We start from the raw sequence: 24200 nt of genomic DNA, 5'->3' as shown, positions 1-24200 counted from the left end.
AGGTAGATATCAGACTTGCACCCGAGTATGTCTGTATACCGAACCTTGAAAGCTTCAGCTGTGGACAGAAGGTCTACATCTTGCAATACATACCAGAAGAGACCAGTCATCAAGCGGAGGAAGACAAACAGCCACGAGCCGTACATCCCCATAACCGAGCGGAGGAAGACTGGGCTGTTAGATCTGTAAGCGACCATGTGCATCGGAATGACTGTGGGCCGGACTCACTATCCTATATGATATCTGGCACCGGCGCGAGCCAAAACCGTGACGACAACGCCCGCAAGGGCGCTACCAATAAGAGATGCGGCGAGAGCATATTTCCATTGCTATAACCCCAATTAGATCTTTTGCAAGTCCCAAAATTTACCACTTTTGATGATGCGTACCAGACCAACTGCGATCAGGGAAGACGCAATGTTCCACCCAGTTGTGCCGAACGCCAATCCCGACCAGAATAGAGGAAGGTGGTACCATGTCCAGGTACGTTGTTCTGGATATTCGTTGTTAGTGGTTGGGAGTTGAAGACTGAGGTTTTCGTTACCTGGAGGAGTTGGTCTTAGATCGTTGTTGATCCACCGATTGCTGGGAGAATCCGCCGCATCTGTCTTGACGAGCTCCTTGAAAGCCTCGCGAGACCTGAATGCTCTGGTGAAAGACTTGGCTTGCTCCATGTTGGTGTCAAGAGCTGCTGTGGAGATAATGGGTTGATCGAAGTTGTTCGGATCAACGACACAGTGGCCGCGACGAGGCAGATATAAAAACCCCCAAGTGGGAGGAAGGACTTGGGATTAAGCGCGGCTGGATTTAGCCACTCGTGTCAGTGCCCAGGTGTCTATCCTGACTCAAAGCCCTAACGTAACCGGCCAGCGGCGAGGACCGTATTGCATTCTTATAGGCTTTGAAGTATAGAGGCCAAGAACTACACCGGAGTGTTATTCACCAGAACGATCATATCCCAGACGTGATAAGGGAGTGATAAAGTTTCGTTGCCATCTAGAACAACTCCATGAGTAGCGAGATAGACACCAAGGATTGGTGTCTTTCATTCTTATCTGAGAATCTGGGCCAATGCGAGGCCGAGAAAACTCGGCCTTGAATGAGTGGGGCGTCGGGACTGAGTCGACCGCACGAACCCTTATAGATTAGCTGCCATCAGACGTTCTGGGCAAAACCATTCATTGGACGGATGGGGAGTCCCAGCCGTCTGGGCGAAGAGCGAGAGGACGTGGGATGTATGGCTCCTGTGCGAGGCTACATATTCTTGATAAGTTTTCATACTAGTCCGCGGTGACAGGGCAGGGGATACTTCGTATAGTATCCTACAGAAGCGAGTGGCCTTCTCCAGGAGCAGATGTGAAATCTAGTTCTACCCTCATGTGGCAGCAAAATCCTCTGGATAGTACCCTTGGTTATTCGTATACAGTTCAAAACTGCCAACCACTTCGTCCAGCTCGTGCTCAAAGGCAGATATGCTCAGCCGTTCTTGATCTTCTGCCTCTTCAGAGGGCGGGGTTTCATTTTCTTGCAAGATGCTTTCGACCCTCTCACGGTCTATGATCATGTTGGAAGGCGTTTGCTTGTTTTGTTGGTTGAAAAGATGGGTTAGCATCTTTACCCCCCTTTTCACGACGCTGCATGGCCTCTCGGACAGGCTCAAAATAGTCATGCAAGAATTCACGAGCGCCCTGTCCGCCGATTCAATGTTGGCTCTCTCCCAGGAGCCGCGGATGTTGCTCGAATGCTCGGGGAACAGCAAGTGAATCCCGATGGTAATGCACGCGGAAACGATATGGGATGTCATTGTCCACATGGCGGGAAGGGTTTGGTCGGCAGGCTCAGCAAAGATTTTGAGCAAGGTTCGAGCAGAGTCCAGAGATGTTGCTTTCGAGTAGTAGAAGCGTTTGTCAGTGAAGGCCCGGCAGTAGAAAGGCTGATGTATCTTGGACCGTATGTGTAGGAAAGCAATTTGAAATGTTCGACGCTGTGAACTGGCCATTCGAGAGGTCGGCGAGGGAGTGTCGCCATCAGAATTGTGTTGATGGTCAAGCTTGACCCAGGACGGAGCAAGCTCCATGAACTCGGTCAGCTGTTCATCGGCCTCCAGAACTCTCTGGTATAATCTGTCCAGACTGGGACGCTCTGTAGGAGCGGGACGGGTTCTAGAATGTAAAGCCCGGAGAACTCTTGATAGATGATAGTGAAGGAGTATATAGCTGTTTTGAGTCACACTTTCCAAGGGCAACACGTTCAATTCTTCACCGGTCGACATGCTGACAGGTTCTTCGAAATGAGCCGGGAGGCTCGTCGTGCAGTGTTCCAGAAGAATATTGTAGGTCTTTTTGGCGGCTATTAAATACGTGTCCTGGATGACAAGGAAACACCAAATACGCCTCTTGATTTCCAGTTGGAGAGCTTGATCTGTTGTGTTGCCAATAGACGGTCCGCTGCTGGAGTCCAGACGATGGAGTTGCATGCATTGAGCAATGTTTGTAGCGGCAGACAGTAATACCAAGGCACGTTTGTATTCTCTAGACATCGAGTCAGCATGGAGACGACTTGGAACAAGTCAAGTTCAATGTTGTGCGGCAAACTCACCCAAAGCCATAAGCGCACGGTAGAAAGACACAGATGGCCTGTATTGAGTATACTAATTGGTCAGCCTTCACGTTGATCCATGTTTTGGCTAATCTTGGCCCCTACTGGAATGCTCTAACATGAAGTCCGCCAAGTCGAGGACCATGATAGCTTTGTGGTAAAGCTTTTCGCTTAACCTATAGCCGGCTCGAATGCCAATCTGTTCATGCTGATCCGAAGACATGTAATATAGTCCTGTCTTTGCCCTCGTCAGCGAAGGACTGGTTGGAATCAGTTGGGGGGGAGGGGGCGATGAAAACTCACAGCCATCAGGGCAAAATACAAGGCGTCCATGGCGGTCCACCTATCTCTAGGTTGTTGTCGCCTTTGTTCCCATTCTTCGATAAATGTTGGTATGTGAAGGACGTTGTGCATCCATGCAATCTCGTCCTTTTGAAATGCAAGTATAGCATTTTCTTGTTGCAGCGGGAGGAGATTCGGGCAGTCCTCGCTGGTTTCATAACTCGCAGGGCGTCTCGAATTCGTCGATTGTGCAGTGTTGCTGTACCGTCCCCAGGCCAGACTCTCCAGGACGCCGAAGGTCTCTGAGCCTGGCTCTCGACGTTGATGACCGGAAGAGAGAGTCGCAGCATCCGGTGAATCCTCGTGGAGACAGGTGTCTGCGCCCTCGACCTGATTCAGTGTTACTGGCGACGTCGGTCTATCATGGTAGAATTGTCTTTCGTTGCTGGCGGTATTGTTCAAGCGCCTCTGCTTGGTAAGTAAGACTGGTTCGCGATGGCATTCTGCAGCTAACCCACGCTTCAGACAGTTCGTGCAGGGGATCTCTTTCGAGCAGCGCATTTTTCGCTGAGAGCACTGCCGGCAGGATCTCGGGGTCCTCTGTGAGACCCGCTGTGGCGCTGATGTTGATTGCATTCTGATCACAAGATTAGTCTTCAAGCTGTTCAACCAGACACTTCGAACCGAGCCCTGTTGAAAGGTAGAAAGTTATCGAATAATCTCGGCCGTGCTGGGAATTATCGAACAATCTTTATGGGGGAATCCACACATCTTTCCAGGATCATGATATCTCTTATCTCCAACCTGGTCTAATACAATTAATATTCATTGAACTCGGCCGTGTCTTCAGAATTTAGACTGTGGGGCTACCACGGCGCCCAAGTGAAATCACGTGCGAGGCTGAGCTAGATATGAGTTTTCATGGCATTTGACTCTTCCTCAACCACCAGCCCAATACATATCCCGGTCTCTATGTCTCTCAGTTCAAGTATCTGTCTAGCTGCTCAGTTGATATAGTTTCAAAGCTTCTCGGCATGACGGCTATTAGTTTTGATGAGTGTACGCTGCACTGGCTGGGGAATCGTGATTGTTTCGCGCCAAAACCAAGGATACTCGTTAGCACTGAGCCATATTGACTCCGCAGCAGTAGGATCATTTGGGTGAATCCTCTGATATACTACCCTGCCATAAAACCCCATTTTCCAAGAATTTTCGAGACGGAGCATACAAAACCGCTGCGGCTGAGGAGGGTTTGCGGGGTTGTATGGAATATCAGTGCAGTTCAGAGGCAACAAGAAAGACTGTGAGTCTCGTTGTAAGAGGACTTCGAAGCGTAGCCCTTGGTTTGTCATTGCGTACGGGCCTCTGGCCCGGTCGAAGGTCGCAGGATAGATGAAACGACAGTTTCTGAAGTCCAGCGGAGATACTGCCAACAGGCCCGTCCAACCAGTACGTGCTTGCAGCTGACACTGTGAGTGCCAGGCAAAAATTGTCTCATCATCTGACTGTTTGATGATCTCTAGTTGAAGCCTCAAGAATGCTCTCGGTCCCTCACCGTACAGCAGAGGCATGTTCACCTGGAAAAGTCCCATGAGACAGTATGCTGTATCCTCTATTCTTGTCGTCCTTCGCGAGGACGCCCAAGACATGATCTCTGCTATGCTCGCACCTTGGAAACCATCGCGGAGGTGAGCGATTCGAATGCCCGTGATTTTTGATAGGTCGGCTGCAAGAGACTTCCTAGTCTCAGGGGACAATTGCCATTGCTTGTTGACAAACCGCAGTTCCCTCGGTGCAACCAGTTCTTGAAGTGTCCATCCTCTGGAAAACCACTCGCTGGTCGAGAACGACTCGGAGCCGGGTGGGCGATTCGTGCTTTCCCTTGGGCTGGGCAGTACTGACACATCATGAAGGTAGACGTAGCAGCATTGAGCATCATGGTACCATTCAAACATGGAATTGATGGCCTCTGAAAGCTCAGCAGAGCTGCTCTTATCTATACTGCAAGTATCTACCCAAACCCATTCGTATCCTTCTTGGTTGGCTAGCCTGCAGAATTGTTGCATTTTCATCCACCCAGCCGACGTCTCAGCCTCGCATCGAAGAAATTCATCCTTTCGAAAGACCAGATCCCGATAAGAGATCTCTTCGGACGTCCATCTATGTGACAAAATGGCATAAGGCGGTCTTCTTGTCGCGTCCGAGAACTGAACTATGTCGAAAGACCGAACGTTGATCAATCGCATGTCGTTGGGAAAGGCAGGATGTTAGGGCGGTCCATCAATTGGTAGAAGCCCTTATTGGGGTCCCCACCAGGTAGCACTGATAGCCCCCAGTAGCTTCGCTCCTGTCTCACGATGAAATTTGACGGAGTGATTGTATTCAAGTGAGAGTTTTGGTGTATCTCGGCGGATACGTAGTACTCAGCCATTAAAATGGCGGGGTCATTTAACAGACTGTGGGGTAGATGACCAAGATTGGCAAGTACTAAGGGTTGCTATTATTTAATACCTCTGAATGCACCAGACTCATCAGCATATCTGGATCAATCCTGACCCAGTATTTTCGCCATGAAAGTCGATCATTCTTCCTCTGCAAGCCCTCTAGCACGATATCAACACCGTCACACTTGATCATCCACTCCAGTCTATGATCACGGTATTTCCGTTGTCGTTTCCCAGAGATATACGCACCCTCCACTGCGGGTATGGCGAGTATCGCAGCATCGTACTCTGCTACGATTTCCTGGGCAGCAGGTCTTTGTTTGACGCGGTCCAGCCATAAAGCGAGTAGCGATTCAGTGGCCGATTCCAATTTCCAGTACGCAGGGCGATTGAGACAGGGCAAAACAGCAATCCGGACTCGCCGCCGCCAAAGTACTACGCCGCGGCACTTCTCAGATGTGAGGCCAAGTCACCTTCGGCATGACCGAACCAGAACGCTTCCCCGAATCCCCAATTGATGGCCTCATAGTGGGAGTCGTACGTGTCCTCGATCATTCGGGCGCGGGCTCTGCCTGCGGGATCTCGAAGGCGTAGTGGGATATGATCAGGCCATTTGTCCTTAATGTATTCAGGGATGATGGTTGAATCGAGGATTTTCACGTCGCCGTCGACGAGGAACGGGACTTCTGATCTTAGGTTCCCATCGAGAAAGTCATTCTCGGATGTGGTATCGGCTGCGTGAGGATATCGAAGAAGTCGAAAGGAGTGCCGTCTCACGAAGTGCAAGTCGGATCTTTTGTGAGTAGGCGGAGGGAGGGCGGTCTTATAAGATCAGGCTTGACATGTTGATATTGCTATTCGTAGGTTGGTAATGTTGTTTTCTTGCCAATCCCAGGTGGAATTTCTGGCGTACCAAATATCACAACGCTTCGGTCGCATGCAAGTCACAACTGGAGGCCATTTGCGGTTCTTTGGCGCCTCAAGTTATTTGTCCATGCTTCCCAACCAAGTGGCCGCCTTGTACGTGCCACCGATCCATCTCCCGGAAGAAGGAGAAGCGGTGGTGGCCTCGGCGAATTTGCGCTGGATGCCAGACACAGAATACGAGCAGCATCTGGAGAATCTGTTTGTCTCCTGCCAGGCCCCCTCTTGAACGCTGCGAGGAAGGAAAAATGTCTACCTGCAATAAAAAAAGGTGTAAAAGAGCGGTCGCAACACCCCCCTTTTCTCCCGGCCTTGGAATGCAGGTTTTGCTTTTTGGGCCTTGTACTCGGCGACGCTACACGCTGCCATCAAGAACAAGACTTCTGAATGCGTGGGTGCTCGAGCGCGAGCGTTGGTCGAGATAGAAATGGACAGTCCTACAATGGCTACTACGTCAGCGGCAGTCATCTTGCCGTCATTCGAAGCTGCTAACGGCCACAACTCTCGAGGCATGTCAATCTGAAACAATTGAAACAATTGAACTAAACAGAAGCGGGTGCTAACAGATATCCAGGTTGGATATATTCAGGTATAGAAGAGAATGGTGGAGGTTTTAGCCCATGTCTGTCGATGCTAAATTCCCACTTGCAGGAATTGCGGTACAGATGACAACCGATTTGGGATTGCACATGCCACTAGACTTCGACGATGATACCCTGGACCATGCGCTCGACACGAATCATCTGAACCAAGGCCGACACTCTTTTTTTGGACCGTATGCGCATCCAACATACACAACAGCAATAACAGTGGACGGTCTTCTTCTGTGCGGTCAATGCGCTGCAAGAGGCCAATTGTCAAACCGCCGAGTGATAGTCCATGGGAACCCCCCCTTGAGAATGGAATTTTGATGGCAATGCCAGCAGCGATCGATACAAGAGGCTTTGGTCTGGTCAGCACCTGTGTCGTCCAACTAGCGCTCAAATTCGAGAGGATTTTTGACTGCCTTTACTCGGAGGGTTCGGAGAGCCCACAGGCCAGAGAACTGTTCCTGACAAGCATGGCTAAGGAGCTTGAAACGTGGATGGCAAATCTCCTCGAGCTGCTTCGCTGGCCACCGTCGAATCAGTTTTCTTGTGATCTATGGCCTCCCATGGCTCTGCAGCTTTACATGCTTTATTAGAAGATGCGTATCATCCTTTCCGCCATTCTTATCTAGTAAGAGAGTCACATCTTGGTGCGGGCACCGCCTGTACACACACTGCTCAGGAGATTTGCTGCATCCTCCGCCTTTACCGTCGATATTTTACACCTTGGTACATCAATGCCACAGCGGTGGCAGTAGTCATGGCCGCGGCAGAAGTGCATGTCCATGGTTGCTGCACGGTTTCGGGCCAGAAAGGGAAATCGCTGAGAAAAAGCTTGTCATCTGCTTTCAAGCTCTTGGAGAAATGGAACAATCCTTCAATAGCGATATTCGTGGTCTGGATGTCATCACCACTCTCAGGCGTGGAGGAGAGTCAAGTGTCTGAAAAGATAGGAAGGTAAAGTCGAGGTGGTCAACTGTGTATTGGTTATTGATTATTTGTCGAGGATCAATGCTCCTGATGGCTTGGGGGGATTGTGACTCTTGTACATATCTAGCTCTTGCTTTCGAAAAACACGGCTAGCCAGTATATTGGAATTTCTTCTCTCAATGATATCATTCTGTTGTGCCTCGAGGTCATTCGGGGCCAGGATAGGACAGGAACGGCGAGGTTTTGCTAGCTGAGTATGTCCCGGGGTCAACGAGTGCGGCGTACGCTTGGGGGTCCATCGAGCAGAGCAGAAACCAATGACCGCGGCCGATACAGCGCAAGCACTGACGCAGCCGAGGACTATTAGGACGATTTTGTAGTCGAGGCCGGAAAGGGCTCGGACACCGAGGGCGAACATTGCTGACATGGTGACAGAAGAGTGCCGGGCAGTAATGATGTTCATACGAATGCCGCCCAAGCGTTAACCAATAAGTGATACTGTGCGAATGCAATACATTAGAGGCCAACGTCGAAGGATATTGTGGAATAGGCAATATGTGAGAGGACTTGCCAGAATTGCGACTTCTGATTGAACTCTCTCAGCACCTTCCTCTTGCTGTGTGAAATATGTACAAGGCTAGAATTTTTGTCTTTGTGGAAGTGAACCCGAGCATATTTTTTTCTATTCCAAAGCAGCAGCATCTGCAACATCGGGGCTGTAGGTGCTATTTCTCCTTCTTCGTTCCAGAGGATCACCTCGCATTTCAACCCCCGGCCCGACTGGATGAGAGCTTCGATGGCGTGGCCATACCTGGGTAGAGACTGTTAGCAAAACCACAAGTTAATATTGCTCTCGACTTACATTTGTCCCACTCCAGCCCAATCGAAAAGCAAATTCATGGGCCAGCAACTCGCCGAATCCCAGCATCATACCGTTAACAAAAGGTAAGATCAGATTGATAGCAGCCCCTCTCAAAATACCCCAGACTGTAGGCGGTTGGTATATCACAACCGGGTGAGAGCCATTGTTGTCGGACGATTGAGGCGGTGATGAAGAGGGAGGGGAGAGCGAAGAAAATGCCTCGGAATCCGAGGGAATCGTTAACTGCGACCCCGAGAGGTCCTGCGGTGGTGAAGGAGACTGGCGAGAACCTGATGACATGGTGGCACAGGCGGGGAGGATGAATGGGTGTTAAGAATCGGAAGTTGAATTTGAAGAGAGTTGCTTAGAGAGCCGATGTATAGCCATGCATTCTTGGTTGGTAGATGGTGAAAGGAAGTGTGACCAGAAGGGCTGAACACTGAGGCTGTCTGGAAATGAAGTGCTATGAAACCATTGGCAAAATGAAGAGGCACGATTGACGGCGAAGTGAAATATGATGCATGAATGGATATCGACAGACATCTTTCACTCGTAGAAATTGGGGAGCTTCAATATTTGGCACCAGGCACGACATCGGCAAACAATCCAGACCGAACCGCAGGCCACGCCCAGTGACGTACCGTTGCCTCTATTTATTCTTTACTCTTCATTCAATTCACGCCTCACCTCGCACTCTTTACAGTGCAGTCACCAAATATCCCCTTTATCTACTTCATCAAGTTAACACCTCCTCGTTATCAGTTCTGTGCAATCTGCCGGGCTCTGTTCTCAAAGCAGAGTCCTCTCTCCGCACCTTTCTCTGCCGTTTTCCTCTCATCATCTCCTTCGGCTGTTTCGACGATGGCGGACATCTCAGAACAAGACACCCTGATTGCGCAATTCACGGCAGTTGCAGGGACTTCGTCTAGACAGGTAAAAGGCAGCATGGTATTATTACATGCTTCCATGCTAATCACTGTCTTAGGCTCGACAATTCCTTACTGCCTCCGACTGGAACCTTGCGAATGCAATAGCCAACTACTACGCCGCACAAGAAGATCACACGGAAGATGCTGCAGATGATTCTGACTACATGGATGAAGACGAAGCGGACCCCTCACATCAGCCTCAGTCCCGGTTCGGCGGCGGTCGACTTTTAGGTGAACTTCCACTAGACTCTCAACCCATTCCTGTCGCTGCCAGCTCCGGCCCTTCGCAACCCAAAAAGAACAACTCCGGGCAAAAGAAGTTTGCTACACTAAGCGACGTTGCTTCTGGTGGTGCGGCTGGCCACGACTCGGACGATGATGACAATCAAGATCTCTTTGCGGGTGGAGAGAAGTCAGGTTTGGCTGTGCAGAATCCAGACGACCTGAAGAAGAGAATTCTAGAAAAAGCCCAAAAGCGTGGTCCACCTCCTAAAGACGCACCCTCCAAGAAGTCCCATTTCACCGGCTCGGCACGCACTCTGGGAGGAGATGATGCCCCGTCTCGAGAGATCCCAGCTGCGCCTCAACCTAGAGCCGGAGCTGAGCGTGTCGAACGTGTCCTGCACTTCTGGCAGGATGGTTTCAGCATTGATGACGGAGATCTGTACAGGATCGATGACCCTCGGAATGCAGAGATCTTGAACCTGATTCGGCAAGGACGGGCGCCACTGAATATTATGAATGTTCAGCCTGGCCAGGAAGTGGACGTGGAGATAAAACAGCATGATGAGAAATACGTCAAACCGAAGAAGAAGTTCAGAGCTTTCGAGGGCTCAGGACATCGTCTGGGAAGTCCAACACCAGGAGCACCGTCGATGCCTGGCGCATTTAGCTCAGAGCCAGTTGCCCCTGCTTCCACCTCCACGGCTGCAGCTGCTCCCACAACCGATGTGGATGAATCAAAGCCCACGGTTACCCTGAGAATCAGTCTAGGAACTGGCACGAGATTGACGTCGCGGTTCAACACGACCCAGACGATTGGTGATGTGTACGACTTCGTCCGCCGCGCTGAACCTGGCGGCAGAGAATTTGTTCTTCAGACCACATTCCCAACCACTGAACTCACAGACAAATCACAAGTCCTTGGTGATATGGCAGATTTCAAGCGTGGAGGAGCTGTGGTTCAGAAATACCTTTGAAAAGCAGCCTTGGCTGGTGTAGCATTACTGGCGCCAGGGACCTATTCCTCTTCTAGGCTGTATACATTTTACGGCATGATGACATGCGGGATCCAACAGGATTCTGGACAACGGAACTGACGAAAGGATTAGATGACAGACGAAGTAGAAAATAGCAAACACATTGAATTGCACTTAATGTTCCATTTCATAGGAGCTGTCCATACTGGGACTCGTACTCGTACTCCGTAGTGTACGTCTCTCTTGTACTTATTTTCGGCTTACCTTCCCTGATTTGTGCTTGATATACATTTTCCTGCGGTCTTTCGACTACACTTCAATCGTGTAGACATTACTTTCGTTTGGTCGTTCGCCATGTCAGCTGCCCGTGGTCTGAGGTGGTCAAGTCGACAGATCAGTAATGGTCACCAAAGATTACCAAGTTTGCGCATATCGGGCGCGCGCCATGTACCACATGCCACCCAGACGACTTCTATCGGTCCAAGCTAATAATGATCATAGTACTCCCTCAACACCTACCAGAGCTCGCTTTCCCGCCTGAGAAGCAATCGGACCTCGACGACTACCAGACAATGCCTTGCCCAACAGTCCCGGTCAATATCATTATTTGGCTGGGGTTCCAGCAAATCCTCTAGCGACCCAGTAGTATCATCAACACCGCCAAATACCTCCAATGCGGCGCAAAATCTAGTTGAACCAACTCGGATAGTTAAAGCATCCCAAGGAACTGCAGACACTCCCGATCCTACATTCACACATCCACATCCTGTGAGCAGTGTCGAACCGGAAGCTCTCCGCAATCTGGAAAACGAAATCCTCAAGCCTCATGGCACGACCCCCTCCCCCGAAGTGGCAGCTGATGTCCCAGATTTATCCTCGATACCTGAAGATATTGGCTACCTGAAAACAGTGTGCGGACTTGATTTTGGCTGGGGTCCGACGTCCACGCTAGAATTCTGTCTGGAACATCTACATATCACGGCAGGTCTGACATGGACAGCGTCAATCATAGCTCTGGCCTTTCTCATACGAGGCATGATCTTCTTTCCTGCCGTGGGTGCTGCAGACCAGGGTTCAAGATTGAAGCTGGTGCAGCCAGCGGCCACAGAGCTCCGGGAAAAAGTACAAGAAGGTCTTCGCAATAACAACAGACAAGCCGCAATGGAAGCTCAGCAGCAGATCCGGGAGATCTACAAAGAAGCCGGTGTTTCAATGAGAAAGGCATTCCTTCCCGTGATTCTACAGATGCCGCTTCAATTCTGTGCATTCCGCCTCCTACGAGATGCCGCAGCAGTACCGGTTCCGGCATTCGAAAGCGAGCAATTTCTATGGATCACGGATCTCTCGGTGGCCGACCCAATGTATCTCCTACCTTTGGGCACCGCAGCGATGACATATTTCAACATGACAGCGAGCTCAAAACAACAAGCCAATCCACCACCCCTTTTCAAGTTATTTCAAACCGTCGCGCCACCGCTGTCGTTCATCTTTTTGTCTTTCCAGTCCTCCGCAGTTCAAGTTTTCTTCTTGGTCAACGGCTTCTTCTCCCAGATCCAGATCACGACGATCAACAACGCTGCTTTCCGGCGGTGGAGAGGTATGATGCCCCTGGCTCCTCCTCCCTCGCCCTCCAGCGACAAATTCTCCGGACGTCTCGCCAAGATGAATATTGCCGCAAACAGCAGCTCTCAGTCATCCAAAGTTGTGTCGACTGAACCAGCTCCAGGCGGCGAGCGTAGTATCATCGACAAGGGTGTGGACGCCGGTCGAGCGGCGTGGACAAAGACTGTCGGCGGCATTGGTTCAACATGGAGAAAGGAAACTCAGAAGCGGCAGGAGAAGGCCAAGATAGACGAGAGAAAGACGGCTGCGGCCAAGTACGAAGCTCAACGTCGACTGGACCTGGAGCAGGAGAGACTGTACAGGAACGCGACTGCTGCCAGTAGTAGTGTCCGCGTCAACAGGAATTCTACTTCGGCATTTGTTTCGACAAGTACGAAACAACGAGATGGACAATAATACGATAAAAGAAAAGAATGTTTGTATTACCAGGATTTGTACAGCATTGATCATTGTTTTCTTAACATACAAATATACCAGGTCAGGTAGACAATGTTGAAAAGATTCCCCACACCATACACGAGTTGACTCATTGGAATGGTACCTTAGATATATCTGGAGAAGGATTTTCGTCTCTTATTCGCCTTGTCAAGCAGCAAAGCCTGTCCCGTGTACAGTACTATCCAGTAACACCGCACACTTCAACAAAAGCACCCAGTCCAACATAGTACCATCTTGAACGTTCCTGAATACTGAGACTGAGGACTCTGTCGTGCCTTTTTTTTGGACAATTTTAGATCCCCCAACCAATACTGTGCGCGCTCTTGAACGTCCATCATGATTTGATATAGTTATTTTTTGCCCGATAGTAACGTCCCTTTCACAATCGTTACTTCCATCTGCATCTTTTTTTTCTTTTTCTCCCCGGCACTTGGGTCTTCAGTTGGTCAGGTGCTGACTCGTAAGTCAAAAGCCAACAGGTCCATCAAACGTCACAGACCGTGACCACAGCAACGACCTCGTTGCTAGCCTTGTAATGTGGAAGTCGAACGTGACTCGAAAACGAAACTCCTTCATTGCCATTCATTTTCACTGACCGGGTCGTTTTTTCTTTTGTCATCATACAAAATAATAGACAATTAGGTCATATAATCGTCTCCGTTCGTCGACTCGACGGCTTCACCGTCCACAACTTCACCATCCTGAGAGTAAAAGATACAAAGTGGTCGAAAATTGGTCGACTAGGAGTTAGGTCTGACAACGTCGTCGTGGAAAGAAAAGCACCTTACCATGCAGTGTATCCTCCGTCGATGACGAGCTGATCGGAGTGTATCGAATGTTAGCCAGGGAGCGGAGAGGTTCTTTTGTAACATAACAGAAAATGGGCAGGGTTTGATTCGGTGGAAAAAAAAACGTACATTTGAACCAGTCATGAAAGAACTGGCGTCACTCAGACACAGTAGTGCTGCTCCTCTGTACTCTCGGGGTTCAGATAATCGACCTAACTGTTGAACACACAAAAAACGAGACGAAAGAAGTCAGTAGGTAGATGTCTTTGTATGGCATTTGTTTTCCATTCTTGTCTTGTTCCGGAAAGTAAAAGGGAAGGAGACAGAAGGGGCGGGCTCACCATGTTTTGATTTTCCCATTTCTCCTTCAGTTCAGGTTGATCTTCGAAATTCTTCAAGACCATTGGTGTGATGATGTTTCCTTTATTTCAGAAACGGTCAGTACCTCTTGGCTCCAACTCCGTAATCCGTATGCCGATCACGCAAGTCAGGACGACGGATACTGTATAGAGACGGACACACCTGGACACAAAGCATTCACCCGAATAGGCCGACCGTTGACGATCTTGCCCCATTCCATGGCAAGGCTGCGAGCGAGTTGACACACGGCCGCCTTTGAGGAGTTGTAGACTGACGAAGTAAAGTCCCTGTTCGCCACCAGACCGCTCATACTGGCCACCAGGAGAATCGAGCCGCTACAGTTGTACCTGATCATCTGCCGGGCGGCGCTGACGGCCGATCGGTACACCCCCTTGTAGTTGACGTCGAGCATCTCCATGATCTTTTCGGGGGTGTAGTCCAACGCCGGGGTCACGTTCTGGACCGCCGCGTTGGCGATCAACCCGTCCATCCGACCGTGTCGCTCGGCGATTTCGGATATCACCCGGTCCAGGTTGCCGGCTTCTCGGACGTCGACGTGATCATAGAACAACCCGCCTCCGTATTTGGGTCCCAGGCGTTCTTGTACCACTCGGAATTCCTTTTCCGGCTCGGCCAGTCTGTCGAGGCAGTACACTTGCCAACAATCGTCAGTACTCAGATCTACCTATACAGCCTTTGAACGAGTGAGGCGGACGATGTCGGCCAATGGCCACGACTTGAAAAGGGGTTGGTTCGGTGAAACAGTGAGGAATGAAACCCACCTTTACCACCTGCTTCTACGAGGGCTTCTGCCAGAGTCAAACCCAGCCCTCGGCCACCACCTGTCACGACAAAGACTTTGTCGTGTAGATCGAATTCTCGAAATCGAAAAGGTGTCTGTTCTGGGTCTGGGAGTTTCTCCTTGATGGACGGTGCAGAGTGGTGTGTTTCGCGCGGCTGAGGGGGAGATGGTGGTAATGCTGATTGCGAAGGTTCCTTTTCTTTGGATATTGGTTCGCTAGCGAATGCCAGTGATCGAATCTGAAGTGGTTTCAACGGCGTGACTCCCGGCCGCTGTTTGTTGTATATTCTGTTCGTTGAACATGTGACGGATCTGACACTCCGCAACAAGCCGGGACTCAGCCTCGAAGCGTATATCACCATGGTGAACCTGCGAGAACAGTGTTGAGTATATCAAGTCAGGACTGAAGGAAACTGTGAATTTGAGAGTTATTATGCTTATGAGACAAGACAGATATCAAGCAAAACGATATACAACACGAGGGGAAGACGAAGCCGGGTTTTTTTCAATTGTTATAGTCATTAGTTGGTCAGCCCAAGCGATGATCCCCAAGGCGACGTTACCGTCCGTATACAATTACCAGCGACGGGACATCGTGATATGGTTGGCCGGACGGACCAGCCAAGTTGGACATTGGACATTTTGTGAGGTGCCTGTGACGTTGTAGCTAAGAGAAATGAGCATTGATGGATGGTGCAAGGGGGCCCTGTTCGGGGCGGGGTACGGAACGTCTTTCCTGGTGGGAACTAGTGAAAGGTTGATGGGACCTTTTGTAGCCCTTGAAGCTCTCATGGTCAAGATATTGTCACAGTAAATGATATCCTGTAGGTATCGCCATTGTCGACCACAGAGATTGCCATGGGGGCTACCAAAAAAAAGACCTGGTGTGGCTTGCTGTCGACACCCTTGTTCGATGAGAAAGACACGTCGATGGGATCCATAAAGATCCTCCATAAGGTCCACACGAAGATATGTGCCTGCATGGGTGATGAAAAACAGGCTCCTTATCGTTCCAAGTTCGGCGATGAGATCCGAGGCGCCTATTGGAGATTTTAGTTCTTGTTGCCAAAGCTACACTGAACGGTAATGGATAGAGAAGGATACTTACGAGTATCGAATCACGAAGGACCGAGTACGAGCACTGCGACTGGATCATGGTCAGTACGGTAGGAGTATATACGGTAGACATATAGGTAGACAGTATTCCTCATAGATATCCATTGTTCATCTATCATCTGACTATCCCCGAGTATGAGTACTCCTATTGCATCACAACAAGGCTGTAACAATCCGGGCTCTCCGGCCCATTCTATTGTGTCTTTTCTTCTTCTGATTGCCGTAGACAAACCAAAAAAAATCGTCACGAGGATTTTCTCGTCAATTGTTTCGTGACCCGGACGCAATACCCGGCACCCACAGCGGTCAAAATATGCCACCACCCATGTAATTCCAGCCCGAAAGCCCATGGTATCCCCACAAGTTTCCTCGTCTCACGAAGCCAGCCACACGCTGCTCCATCGATCAGCCACACGACGAATCCCGCCAGGAAACAAAGACCGCCGACTCGGAATTTCTGCAGCCAGTATCTCTTCTCCGTGCCCTGAAATTTCCGACGAATCAGGTACAAAACTCGTGGCCAGATGGCGGTCACCAGGATGATAAAGGTCCAATTGTGAAGCCAGAGTTGGTACAAGGTGCAGTGGATCGCGCTGATGGTGCCCAGGACGGCCGTGAGTGCAGATCCGACCGCCACTTTCACATTGGTGGGCTGATCGACGGTGTACAGTTCGTAGATGATGGCGGCGCAGACCCAGAACATGGACAGGTCGTCGCCTAATTGTGCCGCGTATTTGAGGGTCAGATGGAAGATGAACGAGGTCACTCCCACGAAGAATAAAGCCAGGTTGGGAAATGCCGTGGTCGACAGTAGACTTTCTCCTGGTCCCAGTTCATGAATCGCCCAGTAAACTATTTGTAAAACAATTAAGAGTTAGCTGTCGAAATACTTCTTAGCCGAGCGGATTGAGGTGATGAACGACTTCGTCGACCTGACTCACCGTATGCTAGGTTGGTAAAGGTGTTGACGAATTCACCTATATAATATGTGACGGCGTAGTCCTCTTCGCAGAAGCTAAAATACTCAGACTATTAGCCAGGACATTCCAGTAGCTGGATAGTAGGAAAACCCACTTGGCCACGCTGGATGGTGGTCCCCAATGTCCATGTAGAGCATGAGGATCTCCAGCAAAGTTACGTTCGACGACCATAATGGACCAATTTTCGCTGTTGATGAAACCTGGGAAGGTATTTTTGCCTTGTACTCGGTACAAACGCTCCTTACACACAACACACCTCTACCCAGGAGAAACGAGTGACTCTTGGGCTTATTTAAATTCGTCAAGCTTTTTTCAGGCAGAAACCAAAGTGTCGAGGACCGCGACTGAGTGTGGCTGAACTTTGGTCGGGGTGTCTTGCACGTCGATTTAAAACTTCGAGAACGAATGGCAGATGGGAAACTCGAAAAGATTGTTGCAGATACGAAGCTTCCTCGTATCACTCTCAATTCTCCCTCTAAAATTGATGGCTGGTCATGCAGTCCGGTAAAGCCGCGATTGGTTGTCAGCATCGGTGCCTGAAGGTCGTTGCACAAGGCCTTCGTATTTCGTTTGTCGTTAAGTTCCAGGGCACGAAACTAGGCGCCTTTCGGGCTAGTAAGGCATATATTAATAGTGACCTCCCGGGCGGTCCTTCGGGTAGGATGTTACGCCTACGTACATCCCCTCTCGGGCGTGTTGCCGCATCCACGTAGATACCCTACCTAAAAACCGTACCGTATGTACCTATGGAGTACAGTGACGCTCTCTATTCGCCCAACACAACCACTCCGGTACGAGGAAGCTCAAGAATCAGGACTCCATTGGTCTTTATATAAATCTCTCATATGTACCTTGCACCCACAAATGCAACAGAGGCATAAAAAACCGTGTTTCACTTGAGCATCACCCTTAGCCCTTTCGATTCCGCCGTAGGAAAAGGAGAGAAGAAGTCGTGTTCAATCTCCAAATCCTTCCTTCCCGTCTCAAAGAGGTCTGCATCGAAATTGTGAAAGAAACTTGCAACAGTCAAATAAAGGTTCATCAATGCCAGCTCTTTACCGATGCAGCTTCTTCCGCCTCGACCAAAGGGCGCGAAATATTTCTCCAGTCTTTTCTGCTCTTCTCCCTTGACCAGCCAACGCTCGGGGTTGAACGTCAGAGCATCTGGAAAGATATCTTCAGACATATGGTTATCCCTGATTGACATGCTGATCACCGTCCCGGGCGGCAGGACGTATGACTGATAACTATAGGTGTTGCGAGGATTTACTCGAGCAAGTCGACCAGAGACACCATTACCAAGACGGAGACCCTCGTTGATGACAGCAGTCAGGTATGGTAGACGTTGAACCACGCTGTAGGTGGTCAAGGGGTCTTTGGAACCTCGCGCAGATGACTTTGCGGCTATGGCCAACTCTTGCTTCAGCTTTGCAAGTACTCCAGGATTGGAAAGAACGTGAAAGGTGATGGTCTCGAGTGAGATGCCTGTCGTTTCGGTGCCCGCGCCAACAAGAGTTCGCGCTTCTTGTGTGATGCGGTCAACGGTCTTGTCGCTCTCCGGGATCGCGTCAGAGTTCACGATACCGTCAAGCACCGACTTGTCACTTCTCTTTGCGCTATGCACAACACTCTCTGCTTGACGAGCCAGGTCCTGTACATGTTAGCCTTGTGTTGTAGGATTCCACGCACGATCAAGCTCACCGCCTGGAACTCAAACGCCATCTTACCACCCTCTGTGGATGTCGCCTCTAAGAACCACTTGGGCAATCGCATAAATAGCGGGATGATGATCGGGATGTGACGATGCCATACGGCGATGTACGAGATGGTGCGAGCCTGCTTGTTGTAGTCGTCGGCGAAGTCGATCGAGTCGAGTAAGTCAAAGCCTTTGGGTAGGCAGTAGTCAGTGACAGAATCGGCCGCCAGACAACGGTATGCGTTGGACATGTTGACGGGTTTCCCTTCCTGGCGCATCTCGTTCAGTCGTTTACATAGCTTCGCCACCTTTTCCCTCGACGACGATTCGAGATGAGAAATAGCCGACGAGGCAAAGAATCGACTCATGGCCTTCCTCCGCGCCTTGTGCAGGTCGACATTGGCGGTGCCGAACCCGGCATCTTGTGAAGCTACAAAGGCATAGTACCACGAGTCCTTGTCGAGCCGACTGGTGACATTGTAGAATTCGTCGAAGAAGTCGGGGTCTCGTATATGCACCTCATTTGGGCCAATTCGTACGATGGGCCCTGCAATTGAATTTGCTTTTAGCCCACAAAGCACGATGGATGCGATCTATTCAGCGCTCGAACTTACCATATATGTCGTGGAGTTCCTCAATCTTGAAACTGAATTTGCCACCCAAGATGCAATCATAGTAGAAATCGTACAGTCGCGACAGTGCAGCTAATTTGGGGCCAGGCACAGTGGCGAGAGGGTGGAAGAACAGGCGATAGATCGCTACAGAAAGAAGGCCCCCAAGGACAGTCAAACAAATCAGGACCGGTGGATTGGCATACGACGTAGAGGCCATTTTTTGATGTCAACAGCGAACCTGTGGGCCGCAGGAAAATCACACGGTGGCTTGGGTTTCGTGAAGAATTAGGTCTTAGGTGGTGGTAGAGATTTTCCTCATAGTAATCGTAGTACGATTATCTCCCTCAGAAATGATCAAGTGCAATGAGCCAGTGAAGAACATGGTCGTCGCCAGTCTTTAGCGAGCTGTCAGTTTGGCAGCATTTTTTTGGCAAAGCGACACCTGGGGCAGATTTCGGCAGCGACAGGTTCTTGAGTAGCTGATTAGAGGCCACAGAACGTCGCAGTCTACCGTTTAGGCGAGGCGGCTAGTGGGACAACGAGGTAGCAGTATGGAGTAGACAAGCATGAGGTTCCTCATCTTGACCGGGGGGTTGATGCATGCCACATGGTTATCGACTGGACCGTGAAACCCCGGCAAAAGCAGGATAGACACCTCAAGATAACGAGGAATACCACAGACAACCTTTGTTCACAAGAGATCTTCGAGATGTACGCGAGGGACAGTAATCCATTATTGTCGTACAGAATACAGAAACACATTAGGAACCTAAATATGGTTGACATCTGTCCTTTTTCCCCTTCCTCTTCTTTACCTCCTCCTCATCATGCTCCTCCACGACGACCCCGCCAGGACAACTAGGCAAATTCCTAGGCAAGTTCCTTAGACCAAAACCAGCACATTAGCAGTGAGCAAGATCTTGGTCAGATGAAATGGGTCATTCACGTTTCGTGCCCAGGTGCATGAACCGCTCTTTTGGCCTCGAACTCAAACGCACGTTCACCTGGTTGCCCGCTTGTTGCCGCGTCTCAACCATCGATGGCCCGGAGCTATCGACCATTTCGATATTTGTCATTTCTTTACAGAGGACTAAGGGCACCATTTAACTCGGTGGGGGCTGGATGCACGGCCTGATGAGAGCCTAGACGCCATGGGGCTGTCAATCATGGGAACTACTGTTGATCTCAGCGGCATCTTCTTCTGGCCAGGCTTACGTTCCATACCCATTGCGAATGTTTCCTATTCCTGACTTCTTTTGTTATCATTCATTTCCTTTGTGTTTTGTTGTTTTCACTCTCCTTTTGCGATATTCCTCGTCTTCCGAGGCGCACAATGTATCTTGACTTCTCTAGGCGGTAGTTGGCAGTAAAGATAATAAGAGAGATTTTTTGCGGGCGATCTTTTCGACCATGGCAGACGCGGATGTCGACTCGGCATATGGTGAGAGTTTGTTCACCGAAACAACCTCTTTACACGACAGCGTGCTCAACTATCAGTACGAAAACGGTCGCCGCTACCACTCCTTCAATGCCGGGAAATACTTTGCCCCCAACGACGAACAGGAGCAAGATCGACTGGATCTTCTCCATCACGTTATATCCATGATTTTGGGAGGAGAGCTCTGGACGATTCCAATCGAAGGACGCGGCAACGCACCAGTTCCCGAGAGTATTCTTGATATCGGAACCGGTACTGGCCTATGGTAGACACATTCTCAAATCATATCGTCCTGGTATGCATGACGCTGACATTGTCGCAAGGGCCATCGAGATCGCGGACAAGTTTCCTCAGTCGCAAGTCATCGCCACCGATCTGTCTCCGATTCAGCCTACTTGGATTCCCCCCAATATACAATTCCAGGTGAGGTTTTCCCCTTCTAATTTTGAGAATGCCAAATCTCCCGCGCACCGTCCAGGACCGACCAAGCTGACAGCCACAAATAGGTGGACGACTGCGAGGCAGACTGGAATTTCGACCAGCAATTCGACTGGATCCGGATCGCGAACATGGGAGGTTCGATAGCCGACTGGCCACGCCTGTTCCGACAGTGCATGGATCACCTCAAACCCGGCGGATGGATCGAGGTTTTGGACTTTGAGGCGTGGGGTTCGACAGACGACGACACCCTGCCGGTCAACAGTTCGTACAATCGATGGCAACACGAGCTCAGCAACGCATCCCATCGGACGGGTCGCATCATGAACGTGGCCCCTCTGATCAAAGACATGATTGTCAATGCTGGCTTCCAGGGGGTTCACGAGGATATTTACAAGGTACGCATCTGTTTTCTTTTTATTGTGGGACTTCAAACACAACCACATGGCTTTTCTTACTTACACGTGCACACCGTTTTCTAGTGTCCGTTGTCGCCGTGGCCCAAGGATCAACGTCTCAAGGAATTGTCCATGTACATGAACTTGACGGTCTCCGAGGCCGCTCCCGCTTACAGTCTGGCCCTCTTTACCAGGGTTCTTGGTTGGGAAAAGGAAGAAGTTGAAGTTCTCATGGCCGGAGTGCGGAACGACCTTCGGAATACAAGATATCATTTGTATACTCAATTGTAAGTTTACTTTCGTCCCCTTTATATCTATGCAGTCATCCTCCTCTGCGCTCTTACCCCTGTGCCCACGAGTCCACGAGCTAAAAAGCTGACCCATCCAGCCATACTGTATATGGAAGAAAAGCCCTGTAACACTATCTCGTCACTATTGCTATTGTCGTTTGTATGTTGAAATGAAGACTGTTGGTATGAGTATGATCTGGGATGAAAAGGGCGGCATTCTTTGAACGGTAGGTAGGTATATGTCGGGGAAGGGGTTTTCGTTCGAGGTTATACAAGGCTATCATAGGGTCATCGGTTAAGGGGTGGGGTGTGAGGTTCGATTTTTTGACGCGGGATATCTGTGCATATAACACTAAAAGTCCAAAAAAGTCTTGCTGTGCTTGTAATTGTAGTCGTTACCTCGTTCAGAGCGAATCTGGGAACGATTTGTAATGGCTCATCATTTCGTCCGATTTCGAGTGACAATTACGGAGTATGTATGTCTGTGATAGGGGTGTGGTCACGAGCTACCTTCTACCGCACAAGTCTGCTATATACTCCGTATGTATGACACCTCTCGGCACACAAAGAACGTGATATGCATGAGTAATTAAGGCTCGAAGAAAGTCATATTCTCTAATTACTCAAGTACAGTGTCTATGTAACGGTGGAAATCCATAAGCGAGATAAGCGATGACCGACACCTTTTTGTTCGGAACGTTCCAGTCTAAATGGCCTTGATCGTCCAATACATTGAGCATATCTGCTCATCTACTGGGTCATGGGACGGAATGATCATGTCAGCCAAGCATGGAGCGAGCATTTGTGGTGTGTTTATGCAGATATGATTTCGAAGTGTATTGCGCCGCATAGGCTGTTCGAAATCCGATCAAGTCAGCCAGAGGGAACCGGTTCAACTGCGGTGGCAGATGCTCTCTTTCTCTCGCTGGCACCAATAATAACAAGTCTCGCTCAGTAGATATAGATCCGATGTGTCGTTCGGGCTTAAGCAAAGGTAATGACGAGGCCAAAGCCCGGCGAGGGTAACGGGAATTTCTTTTTACTAATCCTTTGAGGTACGTATAGCTTAAGGGGTTGCAGGCTCCATGGAAGATTGAAGTAATAGTATATATACCTTGGAGGATCAAAGAGCTCTGAAGAGAACATTTCTACTCAAGTCAAACGTGCAAGGCACATCACCAAGCGGCTCCCCTTCTCTGAGACGACCTCATACTCTCTGACCAGTGACCAGTCCATAAATCCTCCTCTCTGGTCTGAGCCATACCACCAATCTCAAAATGACTTCCCAACTTAATCCCAGGACGAAATCTATTCTTGTCATCGGATCTGGCGAACTCGGCTCGGTCATCCTTCAAGCCCTCCTCTCGCATTCGCTCTACGACGCCAAAGTAAGCAGCATAAGCCTCCTGGTACGACCCTCCACATTGTCCAACCCGTCACCTGAAAAGGCCAGACAGCAAGCCGAGTTTCGAGCGCTCGGCGTCAGACTGGTCCCAGGAGACATTGAGGCCTCACAAGATGAACTCACGGCTTTATTCCGACCGTACACATCCGTCCTCCATGCAGGGGGCATGGCGTTGCCAGCGGGGTCTCTGCTCAAACTCACCCGCGCCGTTCTCGCGGCCGAGGTTCAATATTACGTCCCCTGGCAACACGGCGTCGACTACGACGTGATTGGCCGACAAGGAGGGCAAGGCATGTTCTCCGAGCAGATCGACGTTAGGAACCTCCTCCGGGCGCAAAGTTCTACGGCCTGGGTAGTGCTCAGCTGTGGGATCTTCATGAGTTTCCTCTTCGAGGAATTCTGGGGTGTGGTCAAGAAGTTGCCGGACAATGATAACAAGGTTCAAGTCACCGCGTTGAATTCATGGGAGGATGTTATCACGACGACGAGAGCCGAGGATATCGCGCTATGCACGGCCGAGTTGGTTTTTAGGGCTGATGCACCCATCAACAAGCCGGTGTACATCGCCGGGGATACCATGACCTACGGGCAATTTGCAGATGTCGTGGGACGTGCACTAAACAGAGAAGTCGTTAAAAAGGTCTGGCCACTGGCATTTTTGAGGGAAGAGAGTCAGAGGGATCCAGGAGACAAGCTGAAGAGGTATAGGGTGGTGTTTGCAGAGGGCAAGGGTCTGAGTTGGCCGAAAGAGGAAACGTGGAGTGCTCAACTAGGGTTGAAGTTGATGGGGGTGGAAGAATGGATTCGACAGAATTTGGTATGATGTGTGAAGTATATGAATATGAACCGTTCGAGAGTGTAGGAGGCTATTGGAAGCCGTACAAATGAATCAATGGTAATGTTCTGGCACGGAGTCTGATGTTCGGCACTTCTTGTTTAATTACTCCTGGACTAAGATCCTCTTACTCTGTATCTTGATGATTTCATTCGGCAGCCGGCAAAGAAATAACAACATTTCCGCATCGCGTGTTTGTTCCACTTTCTGCATTTTTGTTGACC

The 24200-nt window shown here is 49.9% G+C and overlaps 10 protein-coding genes across 10 annotated transcripts; 4 read left to right on the top strand and 6 right to left on the bottom strand.

The window, feature by feature from the left end:
* Positions 1-1375: 1375 nt before the first annotated feature.
* PV06_08836 (uncharacterized protein) lies at positions 1376-5126 on the bottom strand (the record flags this gene model as incomplete). Its single annotated transcript, XM_016410213.1, has 6 exons — positions 1376-2531; positions 2599-2650; positions 2704-2836; positions 2902-3348; positions 3395-3517; positions 4062-5126. 6 exons carry the CDS (start codon positions 5124-5126, stop codon positions 1376-1378), a joined length of 2976 nt encoding a protein of 991 aa, XP_016259235.1.
* A 633-nt stretch (positions 5127-5759) lies between these two features.
* Positions 5760-6761, bottom strand: PV06_08835 (uncharacterized protein; the record flags this gene model as incomplete). The annotated part of the gene is made up of 2 exons (XM_016410212.1): positions 5760-6117; positions 6505-6761. The coding sequence occupies 2 exons, from the start codon at positions 6759-6761 to the stop codon at positions 5760-5762; spliced, it is 615 nt and encodes a 204-aa protein (XP_016259234.1).
* Positions 6762-6806: 45 nt separating this feature from the next.
* PV06_08834 (uncharacterized protein) lies at positions 6807-9172 on the bottom strand. The gene is made up of 2 exons (XM_016410211.1): positions 8628-9172; positions 6807-8576 (listed from the first exon to the last, which is right to left on the bottom strand). The coding sequence occupies exons 1-2, from the start codon at positions 8925-8927 to the stop codon at positions 8448-8450; spliced, it is 429 nt and encodes a 142-aa protein (XP_016259233.1). The 5' UTR covers positions 8928-9172; the 3' UTR covers positions 6807-8447.
* A 141-nt stretch (positions 9173-9313) lies between these two features.
* PV06_08833 (uncharacterized protein) lies at positions 9314-10928 on the top strand. Its single transcript, XM_016410210.1, has 2 exons — positions 9314-9560; positions 9613-10928. The coding sequence occupies exons 1-2, from the start codon at positions 9489-9491 to the stop codon at positions 10753-10755; spliced, it is 1215 nt and encodes a 404-aa protein (XP_016259232.1). The 5' UTR covers positions 9314-9488; the 3' UTR covers positions 10756-10928.
* Positions 10929-11069: 141 nt separating this feature from the next.
* PV06_08832 (uncharacterized protein) lies at positions 11070-12894 on the top strand. The gene is made up of 2 exons (XM_016410209.1): positions 11070-11202; positions 11257-12894. Exons 1-2 carry the CDS (start codon positions 11110-11112, stop codon positions 12772-12774), a joined length of 1611 nt encoding a protein of 536 aa, XP_016259231.1. The 5' UTR covers positions 11070-11109; the 3' UTR covers positions 12775-12894.
* Positions 12895-13600: 706 nt separating this feature from the next.
* PV06_08831 (uncharacterized protein) lies at positions 13601-15128 on the bottom strand (the record flags this gene model as incomplete). The annotated part of the gene is made up of 5 exons (XM_016410208.1): positions 13601-13633; positions 13734-13820; positions 13946-14025; positions 14127-14618; positions 14747-15128. 5 exons carry the CDS (start codon positions 15126-15128, stop codon positions 13601-13603), a joined length of 1074 nt encoding a protein of 357 aa, XP_016259230.1.
* An 849-nt stretch (positions 15129-15977) lies between these two features.
* PV06_08830 (uncharacterized protein) lies at positions 15978-17292 on the bottom strand. The gene is made up of 3 exons (XM_016410207.1): positions 16957-17292; positions 16824-16897; positions 15978-16734 (listed from the first exon to the last, which is right to left on the bottom strand). Exons 1-3 carry the CDS (start codon positions 17031-17033, stop codon positions 16127-16129), a joined length of 759 nt encoding a protein of 252 aa, XP_016259229.1. The 5' UTR covers positions 17034-17292; the 3' UTR covers positions 15978-16126.
* A 462-nt stretch (positions 17293-17754) lies between these two features.
* Positions 17755-19389, bottom strand: PV06_08829 (uncharacterized protein; the record flags this gene model as incomplete). The annotated part of the gene is made up of 3 exons (XM_016410206.1): positions 17755-18513; positions 18564-19105; positions 19173-19389. The coding sequence occupies 3 exons, from the start codon at positions 19387-19389 to the stop codon at positions 17755-17757; spliced, it is 1518 nt and encodes a 505-aa protein (XP_016259228.1).
* A 1029-nt stretch (positions 19390-20418) lies between these two features.
* Positions 20419-22120, top strand: PV06_08828 (uncharacterized protein). Its single transcript, XM_016410205.1, has 5 exons — positions 20419-20875; positions 20934-21033; positions 21117-21446; positions 21531-21733; positions 21835-22120. Exons 1-5 carry the CDS (start codon positions 20583-20585, stop codon positions 21863-21865), a joined length of 957 nt encoding a protein of 318 aa, XP_016259227.1. The 5' UTR covers positions 20419-20582; the 3' UTR covers positions 21866-22120.
* A 471-nt stretch (positions 22121-22591) lies between these two features.
* On the top strand, positions 22592-24147 carry PV06_08827 (uncharacterized protein). Its single transcript, XM_016410204.1, has one exon. It carries the CDS (start codon positions 23014-23016, stop codon positions 23962-23964), a length of 951 nt encoding a protein of 316 aa, XP_016259226.1. The 5' UTR covers positions 22592-23013; the 3' UTR covers positions 23965-24147.
* The last annotated feature ends 53 nt before the right edge of the window (positions 24148-24200 follow it).

This window comes from Exophiala oligosperma, assembly GCF_000835515.1.
Source record: "Exophiala oligosperma strain CBS 72588 unplaced genomic scaffold supercont1.9, whole genome shotgun sequence".
NCBI classification, from domain to species: Eukaryota; Fungi; Ascomycota; class Eurotiomycetes; order Chaetothyriales; family Herpotrichiellaceae; genus Exophiala; species Exophiala oligosperma.
Note: the sequence above shows the minus strand (reverse complement) of the source record. Positions and strands in the feature narration are given on the sequence as shown.

Bases quoted from the DNA above. Each gene is read 5' to 3' on its own strand.
- PV06_08834 (XM_016410211.1), bottom strand. From the start codon at position 8,927: ATGTCATCAGGTTCTCGCCAGTCTCCTTCACCACCGCAGGACCTCTCG. The intron at 8,577-8,627 runs GTAAGTCGAGAG...GTCTCTACCCAG, and splicing joins TGGGCTGGAGTGGGACAAAT to GTATGGCCACGCCATCGAAG.
- PV06_08833 (XM_016410210.1), top strand. From the start codon at position 9,489: ATGGCGGACATCTCAGAACAAGACACCCTGATTGCGCAATTCACGGCA. The intron at 9,561-9,612 runs GTAAAAGGCAGC...TCACTGTCTTAG, and splicing joins CAGGGACTTCGTCTAGACAG to GCTCGACAATTCCTTACTGC.
- PV06_08832 (XM_016410209.1), top strand. From the start codon at position 11,110: ATGTCAGCTGCCCGTGGTCTGAGGTGGTCAAGTCGACAGATCAGTAAT. The intron at 11,203-11,256 runs GTACCACATGCC...TAATGATCATAG, and splicing joins GCATATCGGGCGCGCGCCAT to TACTCCCTCAACACCTACCA.
- PV06_08830 (XM_016410207.1), bottom strand. From the start codon at position 17,033: ATGGTCGTCGAACGTAACTTTGCTGGAGATCCTCATGCTCTACATGGA. The intron at 16,898-16,956 runs GTGGGTTTTCCT...TGAGTATTTTAG, and splicing joins CCACCATCCAGCGTGGCCAA to CTTCTGCGAAGAGGACTACG. The intron at 16,735-16,823 runs GTGAGTCAGGTC...TTTTACAAATAG, and splicing joins CTTTACCAACCTAGCATACG to TTTACTGGGCGATTCATGAA.
- PV06_08828 (XM_016410205.1), top strand. From the start codon at position 20,583: ATGGCAGACGCGGATGTCGACTCGGCATATGGTGAGAGTTTGTTCACC. The intron at 20,876-20,933 runs GTAGACACATTC...CATTGTCGCAAG, and splicing joins GGAACCGGTACTGGCCTATG to GGCCATCGAGATCGCGGACA. The intron at 21,034-21,116 runs GTGAGGTTTTCC...AGCCACAAATAG, and splicing joins CCCCCAATATACAATTCCAG to GTGGACGACTGCGAGGCAGA.
- PV06_08827 (XM_016410204.1), top strand. From the start codon at position 23,014: ATGACTTCCCAACTTAATCCCAGGACGAAATCTATTCTTGTCATCGGA.